Source organism: Electrona antarctica (genome assembly GCF_951216825.1).
Source record: "Electrona antarctica genome assembly, chromosome: 10".
Classification (NCBI taxonomy): Eukaryota; Metazoa; Chordata; class Actinopteri; order Myctophiformes; family Myctophidae; genus Electrona; species Electrona antarctica.
In genome coordinates this window covers 29,306,132-29,332,671 of record NC_136791.1, presented here as the reverse complement: position 1 = coordinate 29,332,671, position 26,540 = coordinate 29,306,132, and the positions used below count along the sequence as shown (strand labels likewise).

At 42.4% G+C, this 26,540-nt stretch overlaps 1 protein-coding gene across 1 annotated transcript; it reads right to left on the bottom strand.

Annotated features, from left to right (window-relative positions):
• Positions 1 to 2,986: 2,986 nt before the first annotated feature.
• spmip7 (sperm microtubule inner protein 7) lies at positions 2,987 to 17,361 on the bottom strand (the record flags this gene model as incomplete). The annotated part of the gene is made up of 7 exons (XM_079511900.1): positions 2,987 to 3,119; positions 7,801 to 7,905; positions 10,505 to 10,612; positions 11,121 to 11,162; positions 12,631 to 12,701; positions 13,742 to 13,880; positions 17,321 to 17,361. 7 exons carry the CDS (start codon positions 17,359 to 17,361, stop codon positions 2,987 to 2,989), a joined length of 639 nt encoding a protein of 212 aa, XP_079368026.1.
• Positions 17,362 to 26,540: the final 9,179 nt, after the last annotated feature.

Below are 26,540 nucleotides of genomic sequence, written 5' to 3'. Positions count from 1 at the left end.
CTATTGCTGAGGAGCCACGGAAGTGCATTGTGAAGTGTGAAGTTGATTGGAGGAACGTTCTCCAGAACTGGCCCACTCCAAACCGGCGGGCATATTGACTTCACACTTGGCTAGTGTATTGCTGTAAGTGCAGTCATTATTTGAGTTTTTATATTATTAAGTTGATGGGCAATTCTCCAGAACCAAACCGGATTTTCCAACTAAGGCATTGGTGGAGACCACGTGTCAAACAATAAAGGCTGGACCACTTGCAGAGCTCAGATTTGTGGGGCCAGGTATTATCAATTACTTTCTTCATTGTCTCCAGCAGGCCGAAGGCATGGGGAGAGTCTGTCCGTCAAATCTTCCAGAACGGCCTGTTATAGCACCACCAGGAGGCCACATTTTTTTATATTACTCCTCCAGATTCTGTCCAAAAATCCTGCAAATCGTTACACAGTATCTCTATAGTCATGTGCTCAAGACGGATCTGTCCCATATTTCATATTCCATCCTAATTGGCTATCATTGGCTTTCAAAGTTTGGAAATGTATAATGGAAATGTATTTAAAAAATCACACCCGTGTGAACTAAGTGAGGGGCGCTCTTATCATCATACATCATCATGGATCATGGATCTCGTATTTTCGTAACTTTCGCCCATTCACCATAAAGGAATGTTATACAAACAAAAATTGTCCTTGTATTGAACTCCTCATGGGGTAATGATAGGGGCGGGGGGTCATTCTGGGAGCAACTGCTCCTTTAAATCTAAGTCTAATAAGCTTAAAATGGAGTTTGAAGCTCAATGGGTTATGTATTAGGGATGTGCCGATGAGACATTTTCGCCGATATCGATATCTGCTATAATGAATTGCTGTTATGGCCGATAACCGATATTACTGATGTCTATATGATCTCATTCTGTATTGAAAAATTATAATAGTTTTGTCCATTCTACGATACCGATGTGTTTGCCGATTAATCTCCCATCACTAGTTTATATAGGAGGGGGACCTGTCTGATCGGACTCATATCAAACTACGTATTGAATCAAGAAACAAAAACACTGGGGTGCACACAAAAGCCAAAGTAGACGTTACAATGACCCATACATTGTTTTAAAGGCCCATTTAATGTTTGATAAACACAAATGACACACTAATGTCCATGTATAATCATTAGTTATGCTGTGCGATGCAAGTGATCACACAAACAAAATTAATTACACACAATATCACCAAATGGCGAGCCTCCTAAAAGACCATACCTGTTTCAATTAGAAATGAAATAGAAATGAAGAGAAACTATAGTTTGTCCTTTTTCCTGTTTTAAGTATACTGTATGAAGCTGTAAAAAGAGCAGGCCTAATCCTGTAGCTGACAGGATGACGGAATCGTCATCTCAATTTACAATGAATTGACAGAGGAAACAATCAATTCACTTTTATTATACCATTCTGGGCGGGAACCCCTTTTGGTGTTTTAAGCATTACCGGCATGTTATACTTCGTGAAAATCGTGAAAATGTGTCGCAATTTTGGAATATATATTATTTTTAACTCAAATCTTTGCTTCTGGGGAGGAGGTCCCTGGAACTACATATTTTGAGATGGGGGTCGGCGGCCAATTACATTATTCTGGGGCTCATTGACATGAAATAGTTTGAGAACCACTGATAAAGAAACATAGGGTTTTTCTGTCATTTTGTAGAATCGAGCTCAGGTCAAAATGGGTTAAACCAATATGCAATATGATATGAACATTATAGACCGTAGCTTTAATTCACCTTTCAGTGCTTCCCCTTCACTATTTCCTCTGCTCTGTTCCTCACTTTTGCCCTTCATGACAAAAAACAGACACAAGCAGACACACACACACACACACACACACACACACACACACACACACACACACACACACACACACACACACACACACACACACACACACACACACACACACACACACACACACACACACACACACAGTAAGATTATATATACAGAGAGAGAGAGAGAGAGAGAGAGAGAGAGAGAGAGAGAGAGCGACAGACAGACAGACAGACAGACAGACAGACAGACAGACAGACAGACAGACAGACAGACAGACAGACAGACAGACAGACAGACAGACAGACAGACAGACAGACAGACAGACAGACAGACAGACAGACAGACAGCATTAGTGAGAGGAGGAGGAGAGGGAGATGGAGGGAGATATAGGGGGTGAGAGAGAGAGGGAGAGAGAGAGAGAGAGACAGACAGACAGACAGACAGCATTAGTGAGAGGAGGAGGAGAAGGAGAGGGAGGGAGATATAGGGGGTGAGAGAGAGAGGGAGAGAGAGCATTTAAGAGGACAAAACCGAGAGCTCGATCACTATACCAAGAGTTAGAGAAGCACTCATCTAAATCAGGGAAATTATGCTAATGGACCATCTCATTATTCTCCAACTCAGTCAGAATCATTCACTGACATCACATCATTAGAGATGTATTCATACAAACAGATTGGATGGACTTAAATAGGAAAGCTGACACCTTGAAACTTTCTTAACCCGTTCTACACGGGAATGCCTTTTGGTGTTTTAAGGATTATGTTATTATACTTTAGCTATTGAAAAATAGCAGAGAGATAGCAGATCTCTCGTAGCACGGCACTCGGTGCCGCGCTACGAGCTTGTAGATCTGCTATTTTTGAAAAATGTGGCGCAAATCTTTGAATGCGTATTCTTTCAGAGCAAACGTTTTTTTAACTAAAATCTTTGCTTCTGGAGGGGGGGGGGGGGGGGGGGGTCCCTGGAACAACATATTTTTTTCAGATGGGGGTCAGTGGCCAAATACATATAATTTCTGGGGTCCTTGACATGAAATAGTTTGAGAACCAGTTTTAGAATTTAGAAACATGTCATGATTTAGCCTCAGGTCTAAATGCGTTAAATGCTTTTGTCTATTATTCACACACTTGTGTTTTCTGATTTAGACGGGAGCCACTGCTCTCTTGGGGTTCAGGAAGGGGTTCCGTGGGGAGCCACTGCTCTCTTGGGGTTCAGGAAGGGGTTCCGTGGAGCCACCGTGGTCACCATTCTGGACAGGTGGCCAGAATGGCCCAAAGCGGGAGTTCTTACGTCCTGGTTGGTCCTGCGAAAAACAACAACAAAAACGGTATATTTTAACCGATCTATAATAAATTGAAACTCTTAAGTACGCTTTTCAGAATGCACCACAAAGCAAAACTTTCCCAACGATATTGTCTAATTAATTCAGCAGCTCTCAGACCTTTGTAATAGCAAAGACCCCCCTGTAACTCTGTGTGTGTACAAATGACACCATTTGGTGTGTCCCCACCCCCACGCACGCACGCACGCACACACACACACGCAGGTCAGGGGTCAGAACCAAGTCTATAAATACCGGTACTTAAACTAGCATGAAGTGAGTACGTGGTGGCTAGTGAAACTCCAGAGGACATCTGACAGTTGCATGAAAGGTAATAAATCAGTCAGAGAGTACTTGTCTTGCGTTGTTCTTCTTTTTTTCTGTTTTGAGGGAAAACTATGGGAGGCCAGCTTAATCAGCAGAGGAAACAGATCTTGGGGGGTTGTTGGGCACCAGGAAAATGGATCTGGGTAGTGAAAACCACCGTCACCACGAGATGCTCTGGATCCAACCATCTGGATCTATGCCTGCTCCAAAAGCCGGTAAACTTCGCTCAACTGGGGGCTCAGTTAGGAAACAGGTTTTTACATCCTCAACAGACACCCAAAACTCCCAGGGCTGGGGGGGGGGACGGGGGGGGGGACGGACGAACGATGTTCCACGCTTGCTTTATTCACAAACTGTATAGCAACTTTTCACAATCCATTTGACTCAAAAACCACGGGTAAATTATTGTGTTGATTACATTCATATTCTTTGTCATAACATGGATATTTTCTTAGGTTTTATTTTGCCCCCCCAAGATCAAATCACATCCTCCTTCAAAACCGCTCTACCTACAGACGGCTGCAATTTGAAACTGGGGGGACGGGGACGGGGGGGACTCAGACTTAATTTACAGGGGCCAGTTTCAAATTAAATTAAGTCTGAGTCCCCCCCCCCCCCCCCCCCCACACACACACGGGGGGGGGAGTGGCTCAGGGGTAGAGTGGCTGGATGGTAACCACAAGGTTGCCAGTTCGAACCCGGGCTCCCCCAGAGTTAGTGTCAGTGTCCTTGAGCAAGACACTGAACCCCTAATTGCTCCTGATTGGTTGGTGGTTGGTGCCTTGCATGGTTTCCTCCAGCATCGGTGTATGAATGGGTGAATGTAATGCACAATCTATGTAAAGCGCCTTGGATAAAGGCGCTATATAAATGCACCATTTACCATTTACACCCCTTTCTCCTCATACTGTACATGTTTTTCCCTTTTTTATACTTTATTTATATGATGTCCTGTTTTTTTTCTTGTAGTGTGTATATTTGTACGTCTTTAAATGTTCTGATAAATTGAACAAGGTGGACCCTGTTGTAAACAAGTCTTAGTGCTTAATCATGGATCGTCCACAAAGTAACAGTTGTTGTTTTGTTTCATAATGTCAGAATGGAGAAGAAGATAGTTATAGTAAAAGATTCAGTATTCATGTTTTTCGTTTGTACTGTATCTTCACTCTCCATTAAAGTGTGGAAACAAACCTGTTCAAATTAATAGATTGTATATTGCTCATTGAAATCATCACCAAGCCTTGAAAATACATTTTCAATTTGTGTGTTCCTTCACCATATTGTATTATTTGACCAGCAATATTTAGTTTTGCAGCCTAGATCTATTGAATGTTATTGTCTTGAAAATGTAATGTATTATAGAACGTACTACAGGCCGAAACCTTGTCTCTCAAAAAACGTTATATTTTTATTTTATTTAAAAAAAAACATTTTAAAATAGTGAAAATAGCCAGCCTACAAGCTCACACGACGCCTTGTGAGCTTGTACATCTGCTATTTTCACTACTTTTTTGTGACACACACACACACACACACACACACACACACACACACACACACACACACACACACACACACACACACACACACACACACACACACACACACACACACACACACACACACACACACACACACACACACAAAAAATACAGGTTTCTGCCCGACAGCAAGCGTTTGTAAGAATGGTACAATCGTTACAATCGTTATCTTTTGTAGGGATGGCAACGAACACACTAAGATCATTACTAGCACTTAATGCACCCTCAGGCGGAATGTTCATGGAGTGCTTTGAACGCCCTCTAATGGCCTGTAGGGGTATAACTATTATTCCATGTTAAAGGGTGCTGTGTTTGTACACATTTGGTTCCATAGACATAATCCATTATGTGAAAAAGAACAATACCCAGAAGCTGTACTTCATAATGGTTTCATAATGGCTACAACAACACTGCATTAACGCATTTAGACCTCAGGACAATTCTACAAATGTCTTCTAAGTCCTGGCAGTTTTCTGAAAAACACATTTTCTATGTCAATCGTTCCCCCCAAAAATATATGTAATTGGCCGCCGACCCCCTTCTGTTATGTTGTTCCAGTGACCACCCAGAAGCAAAGATTTGAGTTAAAAACGCTCGCTCTGAAAGAATATATATTCAATGATTTGAGGCACATTTTCACGATTTTTCGAAAATATCAGACCTACAAGCTCGTAGCGCGCCACTCGGTGGCGCGCTATGAGCTTGTAGATCTGCTATTTTTCAATAGCTAAAGTATAACATAATGCTATAAACACCAAAAGGGGTTCCCGCCCATGCAGAATGGGTTAAAGTAGACATACATACTTCTGTGTTGTCAGTGTCACTCAGTGTATTCATATTAAGTTTTTGAGTTTGTGAAACTTACAAGAGTGATACTATAGTCTGACAAAACAAAAGCAGCTAGCTGTTTTATACGGTCGTTCATTTTCAATGGAAGCCGCAGCGACATGAAGATAGTAAAGATACAAACATCTGCCGCTACAACAGCTACAATAAGGTTGAGCTCACTCAGCTAAAAAGATACCACAAATACTACAAAGCAGCTACTGTGTAGCTGCTTTGTATGTGTCTATCTTTTGTATCTGCCAGTGTGGATGCAACAATAAGGATTGATTTGCCGAGTTATGTTCTTTTTTTTATATATATTTTTTATCCCAAGATTTTGTAACCCATTTTTCACCCCTGTGTCAATTATCTAATTATCTAATGCATGTCCCCCATATATGGGGGACATGCTTCCTTCATGCCTGAGTGTCCAAGTTGCTCCTTTACACCTGACAGGGGGAAGTTTCCCTGGTTGGACGTAGCGCGTGGAAGGAACACGTTATTCCAACCAGTTCCTTTCCCCTCCATCAGGCGCCCTGGCTGGCCAGGGGATGGCAGTTTAGAGACCAGGATTACTGCATGTTTTTTGTGAGGGTACCTACCCTAGGGCACACAGGGAGAACATGCAAACTCCACACAGAAAGGCCCTTTCGCCAACCCCACCTTGGGTATGGGCACTGATGACGCGGAGGAGGAAGGAAACACGCCACCAGCACCCACAGCATCCCGAGCGGGAATCGAACCCAGGACCTTCTAGCTGTGAGGCGACAGCACTACCAACTGTGCCACCGTGCCCCTGCCGAGTTATGTTCTAAACTCCACTTGTTCTTAGAACCTTATCTTAAAGTTCAATCATCAGAACCACTTGTTCTCAGAACCTTATCTTAAAGTTCAATCATCAGAACCACTTGTTCTCAGAACCTTATCTTAAAGTTCAAACTTTAAGATAATAAAGGTATCAAAGCACAGTTCAAGCACAGTTCAAGACCTACTTCTACACTTTTGGTGTTAGTTGAGCCTTTCAAATCCTTGTTATTCATGTCCTCCCTGTATTGCATTACTACTGTGAAAAGTGTGACTCTCTAGAATGATTCATAATTAATAGTAACATTAATTAGCAACATGTCATGACAAAATGGTAGCATCAGCATGTAGCTTATGACCTTAATTGGCACAATAATTGTTGCAGAATAACATTCGAGCAATGTTTATTTGAAATGGTTTAGAACCTTCCTACGCAACAAACAATGATGCAAGCTCATTATTCAGCATTGCTAAAAAATACAGGTCTTTAAAACCTTCACTAAAAACGCTCCACATACCACGTCCCAAACTCTTCTACCTTCTGGCTCCAAAACTACTGGAATGCACTTCCCATTGCAATCATAACTGCAGGTAGTCTGAAAACCCACCTCTTCAGACTCCATCTTAGCCCATAGCACTTGCCGTAGCACTTGCCCTAGCCCCGACGACCTACAGTTGCATAGGCGCAACTTACGTAATTTAGATAGCATTTCATGTAGACATAGCACTCTCTAGTGTATGTATACGCATAGTTTCATTATAAAGATATTCCGCTGTTAGGTTCTTAGCTTATGTATGATTCATGATGACTATTTTTATGCATTTGATGTATTACCATGTTTTTTTGTTCTTGCTTACTGTAAATCGCTCTGGATTAAGAGCGTCTGCTAAATGCCTAAATTGTGAATTGAAATCTACTAGTTGACTCAGTGGAGTGGGCGGGGTCTATGGTGTTGGAACCAGGCTAGAAATGTACTTAAGTCCTTTAGCAAGTACACTATACTTTATATTCATTTCTCTCTCTCTGTCTCTCTTTTTCTCATTTTGCTGTTTTGTAACACCAGGTGCAACTATATGCAAATTATAGCTATCTTATTGTGGAATTAAACTCTTGATTATCTTGCGTTTTGGAACTGAACTGTGATTGTGTTGCCACTGTGACTCACCCAGCCGAGTGTGCGGTGATGGAGAGAGTTGGCAGAGAGCTCTCAGTGCTAGGACCAGAATTAGCATAGGCTGCCTTGCCAGTGTACCCTGGGATGGTGCTGCGGCTGGCACAAAAATGAGAGAGTTTTCACAATATTTACACTGTAGGAGGCAACTGGGTATGATTAGTGTCAACGTATCGCTGTCGGCTGGAAACCTTGTATATCCAAAACGGTTACTTTTCAGTAAATGGGAAATCCTGTTAATACTTTTCATTGGTTTGACATTTATAAAACCCACAGACTTAACCAACTTTCACATCAAAACCTAAAAATAAAAAGCTAAACTAGCAGAACACAGGACCTCACAGGACCTTGTAGATATTTTCGCTACTTTTGTGTGACACTGTAGTATGGTTAACTAGGGAATTCATTTACAAAAGAAAAGAAAAAATGAAATATGGAGATAGGAGGTTTCTACCCGACAGCAACTCACGCCGTTTTGGAATCTGTCCTAGTTCATCTAAAGTGAATAACACATAAATTGCTAACTGAATGTTTGAGAATGGTTTTCTCAAACTTTTTCATAACAAGGACCCCCGAATTGACATGTATCTGAAAAGGGACCCCCAGAAGATAAGATTGACGTAAAAACAAATTTTGCAAACAAAACAAAAGTTTCCCAAAAAACGTACATTATTATAACATTACATGGCACAAAGTAATGCGCTGTGTGTGAGCTTGTAGAGCTGCTATTTTTTGAATAGCCAACATACAGTATAAATGGATAAAGTGGTTAAAATGATTGCAATGCTGCATTAACAACATTTGCTGGAGACCCCCTGGACACACCTCAAGGACCCCTGGGGGTTCCGGGAACCAGAGATCTAAAGGCCAGTCCACACCAATGCAACTCCTTGCGAATGCAATTTGGGATAATGGTTGCATGTGTTAGTAATGGTTGCAAGTAGTGTGCTGCAACTTGCAAGGAGTTGCATAGGCATAGGAATGTCTGTGATGTGACATACATTTCATGTACAGTATTTCACAATACACAGCCATAGATCGGTGCCATCCGCTCGTAGTTAGCAGCGGGACATGCGTGGCATAACTGTGGTCGGTGCTCCATGTGTACTTGGAGTCACATATGGTCCTCTAGTTTCATATCCATGTGAAAGTTCTGGCAGAAAACGTGTGTTTAGTCAAATATCTCCACTTTTCCACAGGCTTCACGCGGACGACATTCTCTCCGGGCGAGGGGCCCGGAATTACCGAAGGACTGAATTTACAAAAACTTCCTCTGATCACCACAAATATCATCACAAATTAACCAGGGAAGCACAAATGTTTGGGGCACACAATTGACAGGTGCGTTTCCAATGGTGCTGGGTAATTAATCACACCCCCTGCCAAAAATTGCGTGCCCCATAAGGCCATACATTTGTGCTTCACTGGACAATTTGTGATGACGTTTGTGTTTCCCAAAGGAAGTTTTGTTCAATTCAGTCCATCGGTAATTCCGGGCCCAGCTTGCCCGGAGAGAATGTCGTCCGCGTGAAGCCCGTGGAAAAGTGTATATATTTGACTAAACACACGTTTTCTGCCAGAACTTTCACATGGATGTATTGTGAAATACATGAAATGTATGTCACATCACAGACATTCTTGGGCTAGGAGTTGCGTGTGGGCTGGCCTTAAGTGAATAACAGATGAATTGCTAGCTGGTGATTGAAATCCATATGGGGTCTTCCTGTGGCCCGGTAAGGTAAAGGTGCAGTGGTAGAACAAAGTATCAATACTGCAATTTAGAACTACTCTGTAAAAGAATAAAAGTACTGGAATCAAAATGTACTTAAAGTACCAAAAGTTAGAAAGTACTCAATATGCATACTGTCACATTTCAATCTTTTGACGCATTGTGAGCTTGTAGATCGGCTATTTTCAAATGGCCAAAATGTATATAGGTCTGAATTGGCTAATGTATGTTTTGTAATAATAATCAGAGTAACTAGTAAATAAAGGTTTCAAATAAATGTAGTGGAGTGCAATATTTGCCTCTGAGATACAAGTAAAAGTATTGGAAATACTCAAGTAAAGTACTGTACAATTTACTTGGGTAAATGCATGCAACTAATTACTTTACAACAGTGGTTCCCAAAGTGGGGTCCGGGGACCCCCAGGGGTCCTTGAGAGAGTTCCTGGGGGTCTCCAGCTAAATGATAGTTAGGAACCAAATGGACCCTTATGGCCTTGGGTCTGTAACTCAGAGAGTGTACAAATGGAACCAAATAGAACGGGTCCATTTGGTTCCATTTGTACACTCTCAGAGCTAAAATAACTTTGATATTACAATATGAATTGGGGGTCTCAGAGATAGAAATACCATTAAATTGAGGTCTGTAGCTTAATGCATATCAAACTGGGGGTCCTTGAAATGAAACGGGTTGAGAATCACTGCTAGAGCCGTAAAAATCTTCTCTTATGGGGGTCCCTGGCATGTCTTTTCACATGGGGGTCCGCGGGGTAATTAGTGTCAATTTGGGGGTCCTTGACATGAAAATGTTTGGGAACCACTGCTTTACACCACTGTGTGACGGTGCGTCTTACTGTGCACAGTGGGGGTGTACGGAGGCAGGTCTTACTGTGCAGTGGGGGGGGGGGGGGGGGGGGGGTGTATGGAGGCAGGTCTTACTGTGCAGTGGGGGTGTACGGAGGCAGGTCTTACTGTGCAGTGGGGGTGTACGGAGGCAGGGAGTTCCTCAGCATGGTCAGAGGCTGAAAGTCTTCCTGTGAGTTATCTATACTGTCCATGTTCACTGATCCAATTGTACCACTGCAACAAAAAACAAATATCAATCACAGAATACACAGGTGTCCACAAACACACCCACACACTCGATCACCCACTCACTCATCCACGCACGCATGCACGCACACAATGTGTCAACCGTAACACATCGTCAAATTTGATATGAACTGAACAGTAAAATCCAACACATGGAAACAATAGTGGACCCTTCCACTTGTACACTCAAACCAGACAGTGGCCTTGTGGTTAGAGTGTCCGCCCTGAAACTGGGAGGTCGGGTTCGATCCCCGGCCGGGTCATACCAAAGACTGTAAAAATGGGACCCAATGCCTCCCTGCTTGGCACTCAGCATCAATGGGTTGGATTGGGGGTCAAATCAACTAATGATTCCCGAGTGCTGCACACGCTGCGGCTCACCGTTCCAAGAGATGGGTCAAATGCGGAGAACAAATTTCACTGCGGTAACGTCTGTGACTAATCGTACGACTTTGACTTTGACAAACGAAAACAGAGGACTTAACTGTGCACTTACCAGTACAGAGGTATTTGACCAGCTTTTGGACATGGACTGCAGCTGAAACACAGGATAAGTTGTAAGGTGTTTTAGAACAGTGGATTTCAACCTTTTTTCTATATCAAAGAACATTATTTATTCGGCATTTGAGTCACAGACCACCATTTGAGGAATAACAGTCTATGTCCACACTAATTATCCATAATGTATAAATGATGTATAAGGGGTCAGGACAGCTAGGCCTTTTTGGGGAGGGGTCAGAATAACTTTTGGACTAAAGGTGGGTTGCACACTGGAGGCGTTTTTCGGAAAGCCGATGGAGAAACGCCGCTAACAATCCGAAAAACGCGCTCTGTGTGCAGGGACCTTTAGTCTCTCAGGCGCAAAACTAAAGAATATTTCGTTATCGTTGGAAAATATTTTGTCCACAATTCCAGCTGTATTGATGTTGGTACCATTAACCATTAAGAGAGAAAGAACAATTCTTCTACATTCTCAAATTGTGTAGACTTGGTTTAAGTACTGTAGTATGAAGCACATGTTTTACAATAATTTAACTCTTGAGAGCGTACTTTCAAGAGTTAAAGTTCTATATTAGTCCAGGGGCTGAGCCAGAGTTTGGTACCACCTAAGGTGACGGTAAAGTTTTTGTATTTTTGTATTCCTACATGTCTCTAGTTTATATTTTGGTATGATAACTCTTCCAATTGATTGAAATTCTTTCTTTATTTGAAATACCCCTTGAGATGATTATGATATTATGATAGATTTATTTTCATGTAGAGTTACCTTTACAAAGATGCTCTCAAAATGGGAAGGCTCAACACCAGGTGTGACCAGTTCAGAAGCCAAGTTATTTGACACATATATAACTAAACCACCACCCTTGGAGTGTAATCTCGTTATCGGCAATTCTGTTGGAAAGCCATGTCTCTGGCAGAGTGATGATATTAGGCTTGTGATGTTCAACCCATGCTCGAAGTAAGGTGATGTTGGGACGAAGGCTTCTGATATTCAGATGAATTGTCTTCAAACCTTTTACATCATCCATTATAATAAGCAGGGCTTATGTAGATATTACAGCTGACCAGACAGACATAACAATAATAAAGCAGAACAGAATCCAAAGAGAAGGTTGTAAGTAAGTTTCATACCCAGACAAGACAGACAAACAACACAAGACAAGACAGACACACAAGCAGGTGAACAACAGCAGAACAGGCTCAAGGATTTGGGTGGATAAGCCAGAACCTCAATCCCACTGAGCCCCCGTCTGTTTACAGAGAAAATAATAATACTACTACTGAATTGAGCGGAAGTACCGCTCAATTCAGTAGCTTAATGCCAGAAATCGCCAGTTATGTGTGACCACACAACCTATTATAATAATATAGTCATTTAACTGGGGACCGCCTGGTACCCTATGAAGGACCACTGGTGGTCCTCGGACCACTGGTTGAGAACCACTGTTTTATACTACACAGCAGGGGATTCAAACGATTGAAAGGCGAACAGCAGAAAAGCCTACAATGATATGGGCTTCTTGGCATCCTCCCTGGCTCGGAGCTGCTGTCTGTTCCACTGGGATCCAACCGCCTGCTTCCACAGGATGACAGTGAAACATTCATTTTGGATATTATTATGTTAGACATCTTCCTCAAACGTAAAAAGCAAGACAAAACAACAACGTTAATTTAGTTGCCTCTCATTTTCCCATTGGAGCCCACTCCCAAGTCTCATGCACGTCCCCGCACCCACGCACGCACGCACGCACGCACGCACACACACACACACACACACACACACACACACACACACACACACACACAGGGCGGAAGTCGCAGGATTTTGGCAGAATTAGCGCTCAAGGAAATGACGTTGATGCTTTACAAATCAGTTTACATTCTCCGTGAATGAAAGTGTTGTGATTGGTCGGAATAATATCGTATCCGGGGGAAATACATTTGTCGGACGTTCCCGCCAATAGCGTCCGTCTCTGCCTTAGGTTGTGAGTCATCAATCATACAGGGCTGTTTCTGTGTGACATGATAGCTCACCTGCAGTGTTCGCCGACTGCATTTTTCCACTGACGAAAACTAATTGGAAACTAAATGAAAACTAAGCTATGATGACTAAAACTATGACTAAATATTTTGACAATTTTGTCAACAAATAAAAACTAGACTAAAATGTTAGGAAGAGACTAGTGGACAAGAGATCCAGTGTAAGTCATCTAACACTTGGCCTGGGCCGTGGCTCAGCGGTCCAGGCACCTTGGCTGGTGATCCAGGTACGACGCCCGATCCCGACGGCCTTTACTGCATGTCACTCCCCCATCTCTCTCCCCCATTTCCTGTCAGCCTACTGTCTGTCCCTCCATAAAAAATAATAAAATAAAGGCGAAAGCCAAAAAAAAAACATAAAAAAAAACATTAAAAAAAAACTCATCTAACACTTGGCTGCATGCTGAAAATAGCCAATCTACAAGCTCACAACATGTCGCAGCACGGCGCATTGTGGGCTTGTAGATCGGCTATTTTTAGATATTTAGTCGACTAAAACTAGACTAACACTTCCAGGTGACTAAAATGTGACTAAAACTAAAATCAAGATTTGCTGCCAAAAACAACACTGCTCACCTGCCAGAGCTGAGGTCGACTGTCATAACGCTTCCATGAGACATGCTGACCCACGGGGTCGGCCATGTTCTCCAGGGTCGTTGTCGGCGGCTTGAAGCGCGGCGGTAACTTTGAATCCCAGCCAACGTCCTCATAACTCCTGCAAGTTCAAAGTAGAGGCGAGGCAAAATTTGTGGAAATGAAGGCAATTGAAAATACTGTATATATAAGGCTTAACAAGCCCATTTAAATGCATAAAATCCATTTGAGGAGCAATTAGAAACACCGCATCACAGTTATATGTGTCTGCCAACCAGTAGAGCTGTTTACATCCATTGCTGTCCAAAATTATTGTTTCTTTCTCACTCTGTTTTTGATTGCAACCATAGGTCGCAGTTTACTATGAAAACCTGCATTTCATGTCAGTCAGTCCGTCACGCCTCGTGACACGCTCCATATATGGCCGTCTCCATATGAAGATCACGACACTGACCTCATCAAACCCTGGATAGCCATACATGGACAAGACACGGACATGGAGATCAGACATGGACATGGAGATCATCACCTAGATCTTCTTATATGGAGCCCGGCCAGGCTACATCTGACCTCACTGACACAACCCATTCTGGGCGGGAACCCCTTCTGGTGTTCTAACCCTTCTGGACGGGAACCCCTCTTGGGGTTCTGTACAGTATGTACAGTATTCAAAAATTTAAAAACGTTGATGCTGCTAGATAAATATTTGAAGTTTTTCAGAAAGCTTTGGTCAGGATTTAGAAGGCGTTTTAGAACCGGCCTCAGTCCAAAATGGGTTAATAGTTTAACTCGTGCTTCTTAACTGTGCCGTATTAAGAAGCTCTGTTGTTTCATTTCATTTCATATTTTGGGTTATTTTGACTTTCATTTTTAAGTTGAAAGACAGATCCTACCGTACTATACTTTTGACTCCATAATTATCCACTTAAGCTGTATTTCAAATACAGTAGTATAGTGAAAATAGTCACTTTTACGACATTCCCACATTTTCCCTCTACACCAAATCTCTTCACTATAAAAATATCCTACAAGCCCACAATGCATTGCAATGTGACACATTGTGAGCTTGTAGATCTTCCATTTTCGCCAAATGATCACTTATGCCACTGTTCCAGAAAAGTGTTTTTGCAGAACATTGTTGTCTGTGAGAAGTTAATTGACCTTTTGGATATAAAATGTCATCTGCTTCATAATTTTATCCTATTAGACATTTTGTGTGAAATATTTGTCATAATTAGCATATATGAATTATTTCATTGTGGCCAGAAATATGTTTTGTGAGGTCATGCTTGAGTCCAAGTGGATGTTTGTTCCACATTTTGAAGAAATACCCTCAAGGTGTTCCACAGATATTGTGTTCACGAGAAAAATGTGTCTGTCTGGCCACGTCCATCACCTGCAGAAACATAATAAAGGTCGAAGCGCAATTGTAGTTTCCCTACTCGTCCCAAACTGCACAGTATCAGCAATTAACTTGTCTTTGCCAAGGTGAAATACAGCCATTTTAACCTCTATTGTAAGTGTAGATTTGAATAATTGAACGATTTAGCTACCCGGCAAAGTGGCTGCTATGCCTTTTTTTGTTTTTAATCACCGGTATTTATATATTTTTTTTATGCAATGCTTTGTTTTGATTCACTGGAAAGGTCGTCCTTAAGTTCCTTCCCCGAGGTGTATTATTTTCATGTACATACGTAGTTTCATGGAGCTCCACGAAAACAACAGAAACATTCAGCCTCCTCATATACAACATCGATGATGGGGCACAAAATCAAGCCCATTAACTGTGTCCAACGAAACAACACAGCATGAACATAATTAATGATGAATATAAATCATTGTTGGTAGTTAGTTGTCAAAACATCACAAATTGAATGACTATACACAAGTGCAGATATATTAATTTAAGATAGATATATTAATTGAGCTATATTGAGGTATGCGCATGCTTAAAGTGGATGGTACATCGAGTGGCAAAGCAACAGGCAAAGTGAGTTTAACATTGTTTAATGTTGTTTAATTCAATCAGATAGGACTTTTCTGTGTGGATGGATGGGCTGTCAGGGCCAGAAAGTAGTTTTTTGCCACTCAGTAGGCATTTCTACATAACTTCCGGGTTTGATGATGATGTCACGCGCATACCCTCTATTGAAAAATAGCAGATCTACAAGCTCATAGCTTCTGCTATTTTAGAAAAATCGAGAAAATGTGTCTTTGAATATATATTCTTTCAGAGCGAACGTTTTTAACTCAAATCTTTGCTTCTGGGGGGATCCCTGGAACAACATATTTTCAGATGGGGGTCGGAGGCCAATTACATATATTTTTGTGGGTCCTTGACATGAAAATGTTTAGTAAATGGTGCATTTTTATATAGCGCCTTTATCCAAGGCGCTTTACATAGATTGTGCATTACATTCACCCATTCACACACACATTCATACACCGATTGCGGCGGAAGCCATGCAAGGTACCAACCAGCAATTTGGGGTTCAGTGTCTTGCCCAAGGACACTTCGACATGTAGACAGGAGGAGCCGGGATTCAAACCGCTGACCCATGGATCATTGGACGACCTGCTCTACCTCTTGAGCCACAGTCGCCCCGGTTTGAAAACGACTGACAGAAACATGGGTGTTTCAGAAAACCTTTAGGATTTAGAAGGCATTTTTTAGAATCGTCCTCAGGTCTAAATGGGTTAACGTACAGAATACCATGTTGGCTCCATTGATCCGAACCAGAACACAATAATTTGGTATGAGGAATGCATGCAGGCTACCCAGCATCGCTAAGTGGTCAGATGGGTGGGCCGCAAATACTTTTGTTACTTTCAAGTGGGCCCCGATCCAAAGGATTGGGGACCAGTGGTGTCATGCTCGTAGAACGCAGTACCACGCCGTGGTACCAGTAATCCTTTGACGTGCACGCGCAGGGACGGAACGGAACGGTGCATGTGTGTGCACGCTAGAAAGCGCCCCCCCCCCCTAGAATAGATTCAAGAGAAGACGCACCTAATCAACCCCACGTCACCAGACTTTCCAAGACGCACCAAGTACCCAGTGGTCTAGGTTTACTGGCGCCCCCCCTCTATTTTCACGCCGTGTCAAGTACCGTGCCGAATCAAATGGCTACTACTTTGCATTAACAGGACAGCTTTAACTGTTTATACCTGAGCGCACGTAGCCTATACGGTAAGCATGCACACTTACAGCAGTAGGCTATGGCTCCAGTAGGCTACTGCTGCTGTGTGGTGTTCTGCACACAAGAAGAATGCCTCCTCCAGAACAGATTAATTCGTCCAAGTTTCGCTAGTGTGCAGTAAAGAGGTTTGTCTGACTATTTTAAGTCTACTTTTGTGTTTGTATCTAAAACTCTCACACACGATTTAACAATAGGCTTAGGCTATCAGCTGTTCTGTGTGCATGCCGCGATGTGCACGTGACGTCATTAAAACGCTGTGGTACCAGTAAAAAAAACACCATGACACCACTGTTGGGGACCACTGGAACAATGACAGATCAGTGTTATATTTGAGGGAGGATGGTGCGCAGCATGCACTGACCTCTGAGCCATAGAGGTGTAGATGAGGCGACGCACTGCCATCGAATAGTCTGCCCTCTCCCTGAGATCCAAACACCCGGAATCCTTCAAAAGTAAATAGTCAGCGTTTCATTTGTGTTGTTTGTTTTATGTGCTGCTTTATGGCCATTTAAAAAGGTATATACTGTACATGAGAGCAAGAGTCGCCATTACACAATATGAACTAGAAAAGTAGCAATTTTGAAAAATTGCAAAGTGTGCTTGCCGCAGTCACTTACATAGGCCCCTCCCACTAATATTGCCAGCCAATTACAATGTCACGTCACCCCTGTGATCATGCGTAAGTAATTCGGAGGGAATTTATCCCCCAAAAATTATGTTTTTGCAACAAATTTTCTTTTGCATTTGTGGCGCCCCTATGGATGAATATGGAATTGCTTTTGGCTCTGGGTTGATCAAACCACCCGCGACATGTGATTCAAATTTGGGATGGATTGGACATTCCGTTTGTGATTTGCGGCATTTTTTTTGTAAAATAGCTAGGCCCCTCCCACTAACTTCGGACTACGATTACGGCCGAACGATACGGACTACCAACATTACACCTGTGGTGTTTTAATCGGATAGGTCCGGAGATCATGTGTACCGATCTTTGTGAGATTTGGACAAAAATCTCTAGGAGTGGCAGCAAAAAGTGTTTAGGAAAAAATTCAAAATGGCGGAAAATCTGTGATGCCTTCCACGGCACTCGGTTGGCTCCGTTTGACAAACAGGATGTGACCAAGCAAAATAAGAGCTGACAGGGAATCAATAAATGCTGGTGGATTAAATGTTAAAGGTTGTTATCACCTACCTGAGCTCCGGTGTCGTTTTCCAGGAAAAAACGTTGGAACTTCATGGTTGAACCAAGGTGTGGCATCCGGTGTGACTGTGGCCTCACCTTTATAGGACTGGTCCAACCTTGTGAGATTGTATAGCTTAATATTATTATGAGATCATTAAAGGACTACTTCACCCATTTTACTGGGTGCCCCCCCAAAGGTACCACTCATTTCACACGAGTGTAAATTCTGAGTGACGACGGGCTTTGTGTGTTCCGCCAAAATACATTTTAGTCGACTAAATCGACTGTAGATTTAGTCGACTAAAATCTTATTATATTTAGTCGACTAAAACTAGACTAACACTAAGACATTCCAGGTGACTAAAATGTGACTAAAACCAAATTAAATCTATTCAAGAGACTAAAAATCAATACTGGTGTCGAATTTTCTTCCGTACGCTGTGGGCAGTTCAGAAACCTGTCCACCAGTGACATCATCGATGGGGAATCCAAGCTAATAGAAACTGCAGGCTTTCTATTCCTGAAAAGTTGCAATGCGAAAATGGAAGCCATTGTTCTCACTTTAATGAAAAATATATAAAAAATAATAATAATCTAACGATGATGTCACTGGTGGACAGAGTTGGGGTCCGTTACTCAAAAAAGTAATACACTACATATTACACATTACTTTTGAAAAAGGTAATGCCTTACTTTACTTGATTACTCCCTGGAGAAAGTAACTTAGTTACACTACTCGTTACATTACTTTTGCGTTACTCCATAAAATCGCCTGAGATGCATTGTCACATAATTTACCACCACTTAACAAATCTTTAAAATCCTAATAAGGAGGACATACACAAGATCTTTCTTTATGCTCTTTACCAGGTTGTGGAGGAATAAAACAAAATGGGCCTTTCCAAAACGGTCTAGTGCAGTGGTTCTTTTGACCTTGTAAAACGTTTTCTATGCAAACTTCTAATTAATTCTTTAAGTACATTGTACATGTTATGTAACAGTGACAGCAGTGGCTTTCAATCAGTGGTCCGTGGACCACCAGACACCAGTGAGCCTTGAGGGTGTTCCAGGTGGTCCCCAGCTAAATGATGGAGAGTTGGTAACCAAATGGACACTCATTAGATATTTAACCCTTATATCTTTAACTCTTGATAGTGTAAAATGAAACCAAATCCATTTGGTATGATATATGGTATGATATGAAAATGGTTGAAAACCACTGTACCACAGGTTCTCTAGGCAAATATTAACCCAAAATATATTCAAATAAAATAATGAGACTGAGAGAAATCAGTAGCCTATATGTTCACAGTGCTTTAGTATCCCTTTCTTTATGATGTCGAGTTCCCTGCTCCATTGCTCATTAAATGTAGTTTTTCATTTCGGCATATTTGGTTTATTCATCTCTGCATTAACTAACTAGCGAGTGATTGTGAGAGCACACATTCTACAACAAACAAACCAACCCTCCCACTGGCAGTGTTGCCAAACTTGCCAGGTTTTGGGAGAGAAACAAGCAGCCATGTCTATGAAAACAAGCCCAAAAGAAGCCTGACTGGGCTATTTTATAAAACAAGCCCAAAGTCGCTTATATAATAAGCGGACATGGCAACACCCCAACGTCTGCTCTGTCTCTGTTTATGACAGTGGGAGTGAGTGTGGCCGGCTCGCTGTGGGGCTGAGCAGCGCTGCGGAGATTTTAATCCCGAGACGACGTAAATGACAGTTATGACACAAGCACTGTATATCACAAAAAACGGACAATGATGTGTCCAGCCAGAGGTTGAGGTGGGAGGGAGGACGACAGGTGGGTCTAAAACCGGACGTCTGGCCACCCTACGAGTCCATGACAGTAACAAAAAGTGCTGTGCTGCTGCTGATCTGACACCGGTTTGAAATGTTCTAGTCCGCGACTCCGCTAGTGCGTTGCCAGCACACCATTAGGCCTCATTCACACGTACCAAACACCAATCAAGCAATGTTTGGTCGTTTTTTTGTTTTTTTGGGCCACCACAATGCTTTTCCAATGGGAGTCACATGGTTTGATCAAACATTTGTGTTTGATCGCTGATTAATGATTGCTCCCCCCTCATCAAACAAAAATGTTTGGTCAAACCATGTGACTCCCATTGAAAATGAATTGGAGCAGCAATCAAAAAGCAATCAGGCATCACACACGGACCAAACATTTGTTGTGTAGGTGTGAACTAGGCCTCAGGCTGCGTACACACCTAAAGAACAAATGTTTGGTCCGTGTGCGATGCCTGATTGCTATTTGATTGCTGCTCCAATTCATTTTCAATGGGAGTCACGTCGTTTGATCGGACAAACCTGTCCGATGTGGGGGCGGAGGGCACAACAAACACATCGGACACCTTGTAGTCAAAACAGCCAACGAACAGGGTGGGACTTCAGATCGGACAGAAGGGTGGTTTTTAACCGCCAACTAATAGGAGAGAACTTCCGTTCTTGACAGCACTGGGTGGGGTTTAGGCTGTAGTCTTCTGAGTTACGTGACACAGACTATTATATCGCTTGTTTGTATGTCTTCTTTTGGCTACGGCCGTGCGTAACTTGGAGAGTCCAAGTTGCGCACGGCTGTCTCCAGTGAGTGAGTCCAGAAATACAGGACGATAGCCAAAATAGCCGTCGGGCCTCGGCAGTTGTGAGGCTGCATTAATAATTAGTTCTAAAAGCATGTATTTTTTACGGGGATCACTATTGATTTTAATAGTAGACGCATATATGTCTATGAGTAGCCTAGAGTAGAAATGTAATGGCAGCGTACGAGGTTCACATGCGCAAATATAACAGATGTACAAGTTATCGACACGAATGGTACTTACGGTATGGTACACGATGTAAGCTTGTAGATCTGTTTATTTTAAGAATGCGCCGCCGCCACCACGAAAAGTTATGACGCGCGCACATGTGGGGGGAGAGACCCGATATATTTTATAGCTCTATGGGAGAGACGCAGACAGAGAAATATTTAAAATCATCCTGTCTCGCTCTAGCGCACGGCCGCACGCATAAAGAGCCAATGGAGCAAATTCGGGGATACTTTGTTGTAGGCTATACGTCTCCGGTGAATTGTATGCACCAGCAGCAAGCACATTATTGTTCAAACACCTGCTCCTCTGTTCATCTGTTGTCTTATTTGGCTAATAAAATTATTAAGAATTAATGCAATTTCAAGTTGTTGCAATCATGATTCATGTTGCTGTTCTCTTCTCTCTGTGTGACTGAAGGTTGCGCCCAAAAATTGTAGACAGTGATTTCCCGCACCCCCTCATGTTATTTTTCCCTCGTAAAATGACCTCTTTTCTTTTTTTCACTATTTGGTTCGCTTAACGTGTCCACGTGTCATTTGTTTACATATTTGGTACGCTTTACAGTCCAGTGTGAACACCAAACGGACCAAAATCAAAATGCAAATATGTGGTCCTTGGTCCTTGATCCGGACCTTCTAAGTGAACTTTGAGTGTGAAAAACGGCCTCGACAAACTATCGCTAGCTGCTGCTGCAGTCAAGAAAACTACACTGAACATATGTGCATCTATTTCCGCGTGTCGTAGCACCGCCCAAATCGCGCAAAGCATTGTGGGACATGGAGGCATCAAATCATAAAAATGTAATCAGTGGTCGGTCGGACAGATCTGTGTGTCCGAAAGGTGTGTACGAAGCCTCAGTGTTCATGTTCAACTCATCTCCGTTGTGTGCATTATTCTCCAAAGCAACCCTGCTGAAAGCAGCCACATGACGCAAGTAACGAGTAACTGCAGCGCTACAGCGACCAGTAACTGTAATGTGATTATAAATTTGGAGGAGGAGTGTCGTTATATTACTCGTTACCGACCAAAGTAGTGTGATTACAGTAACGAAATATTCCGTTACTCGTTACACCCAACTCTGCTGGTGGACAGGTTTCTGAACTGCACACAGCTCTCCTATGCGACACAGACTGAGTAGAAAAAAAATAGTGGTATTTTATCATGAATATTAGGGAGGACCAATTATATGAAGATAGGTTGAAAAGTGGTGAAGTGGTGAAGTGGTGGTGAACTTTCCAATAATAGCAAATATGTGGTTTAGCTTGGATTCCCCATCGATTATGTCACGGCAGGTTTCTGAAGGATTGCCTTTATCAACTCATTCAGGACGCTATCTACAGTATACATTAGGCTTCAGTCCTAAATGGGTTAAACTGGGTAGACAAAAATTGTACCATATCAGTGGTTTTCAACCAGTAGTCCGGGGACCACCAGTGGTCCAAGAGGGGGTTCCAGGTGGTCCCCATGCAGCTAAATGATGGAGAGTTGGTAACCAAATGGACCTTTGTAGATATTCTAACTCTTGAGAGTGTAGAAAAAAGAGAATCCCGCACACTATCTTCACTTAGGTTGGTTTTTATTGCAACGTTTCGGTCGTCAGACTGATGCCTGATGAAGGTCTGACGACCGAAACGTAAAAACCAACCTAAGTGAAGACAGTGTGCGGGATTCTCTTTTTTCTACCTATCAGTTCCTGTTATCCGACGCACCTGTCCTTTGTAGGTGTGCAGAAGGACTTTTCTGTATAACTCTTGAGAGTGTAAAATGAAACCAAATGGAAATGGACCTTTACGGGTGCATTTGGTTTAAATTTACGCTCTCAAGAGTTACATTATTGTTAAACATCTGCATCAGCCTACTTAATTTACAAGAATTCTACACAATTAGAGAATGTAGCAGAATTGTTATTTTGATCAACGTTTACCATAACAAAATATTCTTTACTTTTGGATCTGAGAGGCTAAATGGCATCAAATGCTGAATAAATAATGGGCCTTGATGTGAAAAAGGTTGACCTACTGTACCATATTCTAATGAGCATTAGAGTACCATTTAAGGCTGTGGTTCTCAAAGTGGGGTCCGGGCCCGGGGACCCCAAGAAAGGGGTCCTTGAGGGGCTTCCAGGGGGTCCGCAGACAAATGATGGATAGTTAGGAACCAAATGGACCCTTATGTGGCTGAGTGTACAAATGGAACCAAATTAACCCATTATGGGGGTCCGTGGGATTTTTAATGCAGGGGTTAGGGTTGCCACCTTTGAGATCTTGAAATAAGGGACACTCTTTACGGCCTTGCGGCGCAGGCGTGTGCGGCAAGGCCGGCAATAGGTTGAAGCAATAAGTTGAAGCAATAGGTTGAAGCAATAGGTTGAAGCAATAGGTTGAAGCAATAGGTTGAAGCAATAAGTTGAAGCAATAAGTTGAAGCAATAGGTTGAAGCAATAAGTTGAAGCAATAAGTTGAAGCAATAGGTTGAAGCAATAAGTTGAAGCTATACGTTGAAGCAATAGGTTGAAGCAAAATAGGTTGAAGCAATAGGTTGAAGCAATAGGTTGAAGCAATAGGTTGAAGCAATAGGTTGAAGTTTCCCTTCAGTTTCCCTTGCTATCCACAACTTTTGAAGTAGAATTTTGTTTTCCAAATGAGCATAACAACATAAAGAGTTCTGATTGTGAATCCGAGTGGTTCTTTAAATGGGCACAATATTTAATTATATTGATTTATATTTATATTAGACTTTAAAACTCAACATTATTAAACAATCAACTATAATAGTCTACTGAAATAGCAGGCTAACCTATCCCCACATCAGCAGCCAAGATGTGGGCTATTGGGCAGGTATTAGAAATACTACTGACATGACATCTTGTAAAAACACGGATAAATAAGATGATAAATAATATAAGGTCCCATACCGAATCGATCTCAGGAGATGTTTGTCAAATGTCAAATGGATTTCGCCCTTACTGGATGTTTGGGTCATGAAGAACTGAAAATTAACTGAACATGAAGAACACGAAAAGATGAAATTACCTACCTAGGTTCCATCATGAAGTCAAATCTTTCCGGTGATAAAATGGCCACCAACGTAATCAAAAAAGTCAACCAAAGAACAAGATTCCTATACAGGATCTCCTCACTGGTCAACTAAAACACCTTGAAGACCCTAACAGGAGCCCTCGTACAAGGTTTCCTCGACTATGCATGCACCTCCTGGACGGTACCACAGCACCTCAAAGGCCCTTAAAACACGGCTCCAGACTTCCCAAAACAAACTGGTCAGGCTACTACTTGGCCTCACTCCCCGAACCCACCTGGCTGGAATGGCTACAGGACTCTATACTAGGAGCCCGCGGACCCCCATTAGAAAATATATGCCAGCGACCCCCATAAGTACCAGTTTGACATGCATTAGTCTACGGACCCCCATTTAATGGCATTTCTATCTCTGGGCCCCCAATTCATATTGTAAAATCAATGTTAATTTAACTCTGAGGGTCCATTTGGTTCCATTTGTACACTCTCAGAGTTACAGACCCATAAGGGTCCATTTGGTTCCAAACTATCATTTAGCTGGGGACCCCCTGGAACTCCCTCAAATACCCCTGGGGGTCCCTGGACCCCACTTTGGGAACCACTGGTTTAGGCTACTTTAGGTACTGTGTGCCTCCTGCTAGAACAATTGTGCTGACTTTAATATTTCCTGTGTTTTGTTTTGTTCATTATTGTTAAATTCAGTGTTGACGTGTAGAGGCTATTTAGGAAAATAAGGAACAAACTGTGTTCCTTATTGGTTCAATAAGGGACGCATCATTTAATTCTCCAATAAGGGATGATTCTGTATTTTAAGGGACAGGTGGCAACCCTAGCAGGGGTTCTCAAAAAGTGGTGTCATGGGACCCCTGTGCAGGTCCATTATATCAGCATTTTTTTGAAAATGTTTTGAATATTTGTTGTAATTTATGTATGAATGGGTAACAAGACAACTCACCCCTTTTGCCACTTTTGGTGAGTTGTCCTGACAACTCACCCCTAAACGTGAAGACATCTCACCCCTGCTTTTCCAGGGGTGAGATGTCTTCACTTTCCGGGGTGAGATGTCTTCACTTTTGGCCACTTTCGGGGTGAGATGTCTTCACGTTTAGGGGTGAGTTGTCAGGACAACTCACCAAAAGTCTGACTGAATATGTAGCCTTTGAGCTATACTTTAGCTGTCCGTACTTTCTCGCCCAACTCGCCCCAGCGGAAAGTACAGACAACTCACCCCGACATGTCAAAAAGTGAAGACAACTCACCGGGGTGAGATGTCCGGTATTCTATGAATGTATGTAGGCTATATGTAGCCTATGTATTTTTCTGGGTCCGCGGCCAAATAGGCTAATTTAGGGGTCCTTTGATATAAAAACGTTTGAGAACCACTGCTTTTAAGACCTTTGTAGTTTAGCTACAGAAGGCTGTAGGGCCTACAGTAGCTATAAAAGCCTAAAATTGCCGTTGCACAGTCATGTATTCACTTTACCACCAAGGCTTGCCCTAAAGGCTGCTTCTGGGATTCTTCTGGAGTTCCAAGTCTTTTCATCGACCTGGAGTGCCACCGATTGTCGTGATGATGATGATGATGATGATGATGATGATGGGGGTCGTGGTCTCTGCCATAAACCAGAGGACACGTGATGGAAATCAATGAAATTTGGTCTACCTCGGATTTCCAACTCCACCTGTGCGCCGAGACTGAGTTGTCCCGAGCACGGGTCGAGCAGAGTGACGTCGTGTCTTAACGGAGCCAGTGGTGCGTGGTCAGCGGGCGGACGGGCCTGGGGGTTGAACTGAACGTTTCCTCCCGTTTGTATTAAGCTGGGGAAGTCATAGTTTCCACTCTCACGGGGCAAGTTCATGCGCCTACGCACCAACAAGTCATTAATATCACCTGATTGACCTCCTCCTCCAGCCTCATTGGAGCTAAGCAGTCTGACTCCATGCGGTTGTTGTAGCCGGCCTACAGAGGAAGACAGCGTTGGTCCCAAAACGGCATTCATAGCTATATAGGCCTCTCTTAAATTGTCCAGACTCGTCCAGAGTCTTTGTTTTTTTTGGCCGTTTGGATCAAATTACTGACATCACTGAGCAACCAACAACACACTTGTTACCACTGGGCAGTGCATAGACATGACATGTCTGTCGTACCTACTAATAGTCGCCAGATGGCGTAAAAGTTCTAACTTACTGAAGGTCGTGGAAAACATCATCTTTCATGCGCTGCTGTTGCTACAGTAAACAAAACACCGACTATCTATCTACCGGTATCTATCTATCTATCTATCTATCTATCTATCTATCTATCTATCTATCTATCTACCTACCTATCTATCTATCTATCTATCTATCTATCTATCTATCTATCTATCTATCTATCTATCTATCTATCTATCTATCTATCTATCTACTTACTTACCTACTTGCCTAGTTAGTTAGTTAGTTACTTACTTACTTACTTACTTACTTACAGTATTTATTTATTCAGAGAAGGGAGTGGTGAGGTCATTATATATTCTATAGCTGTTATGT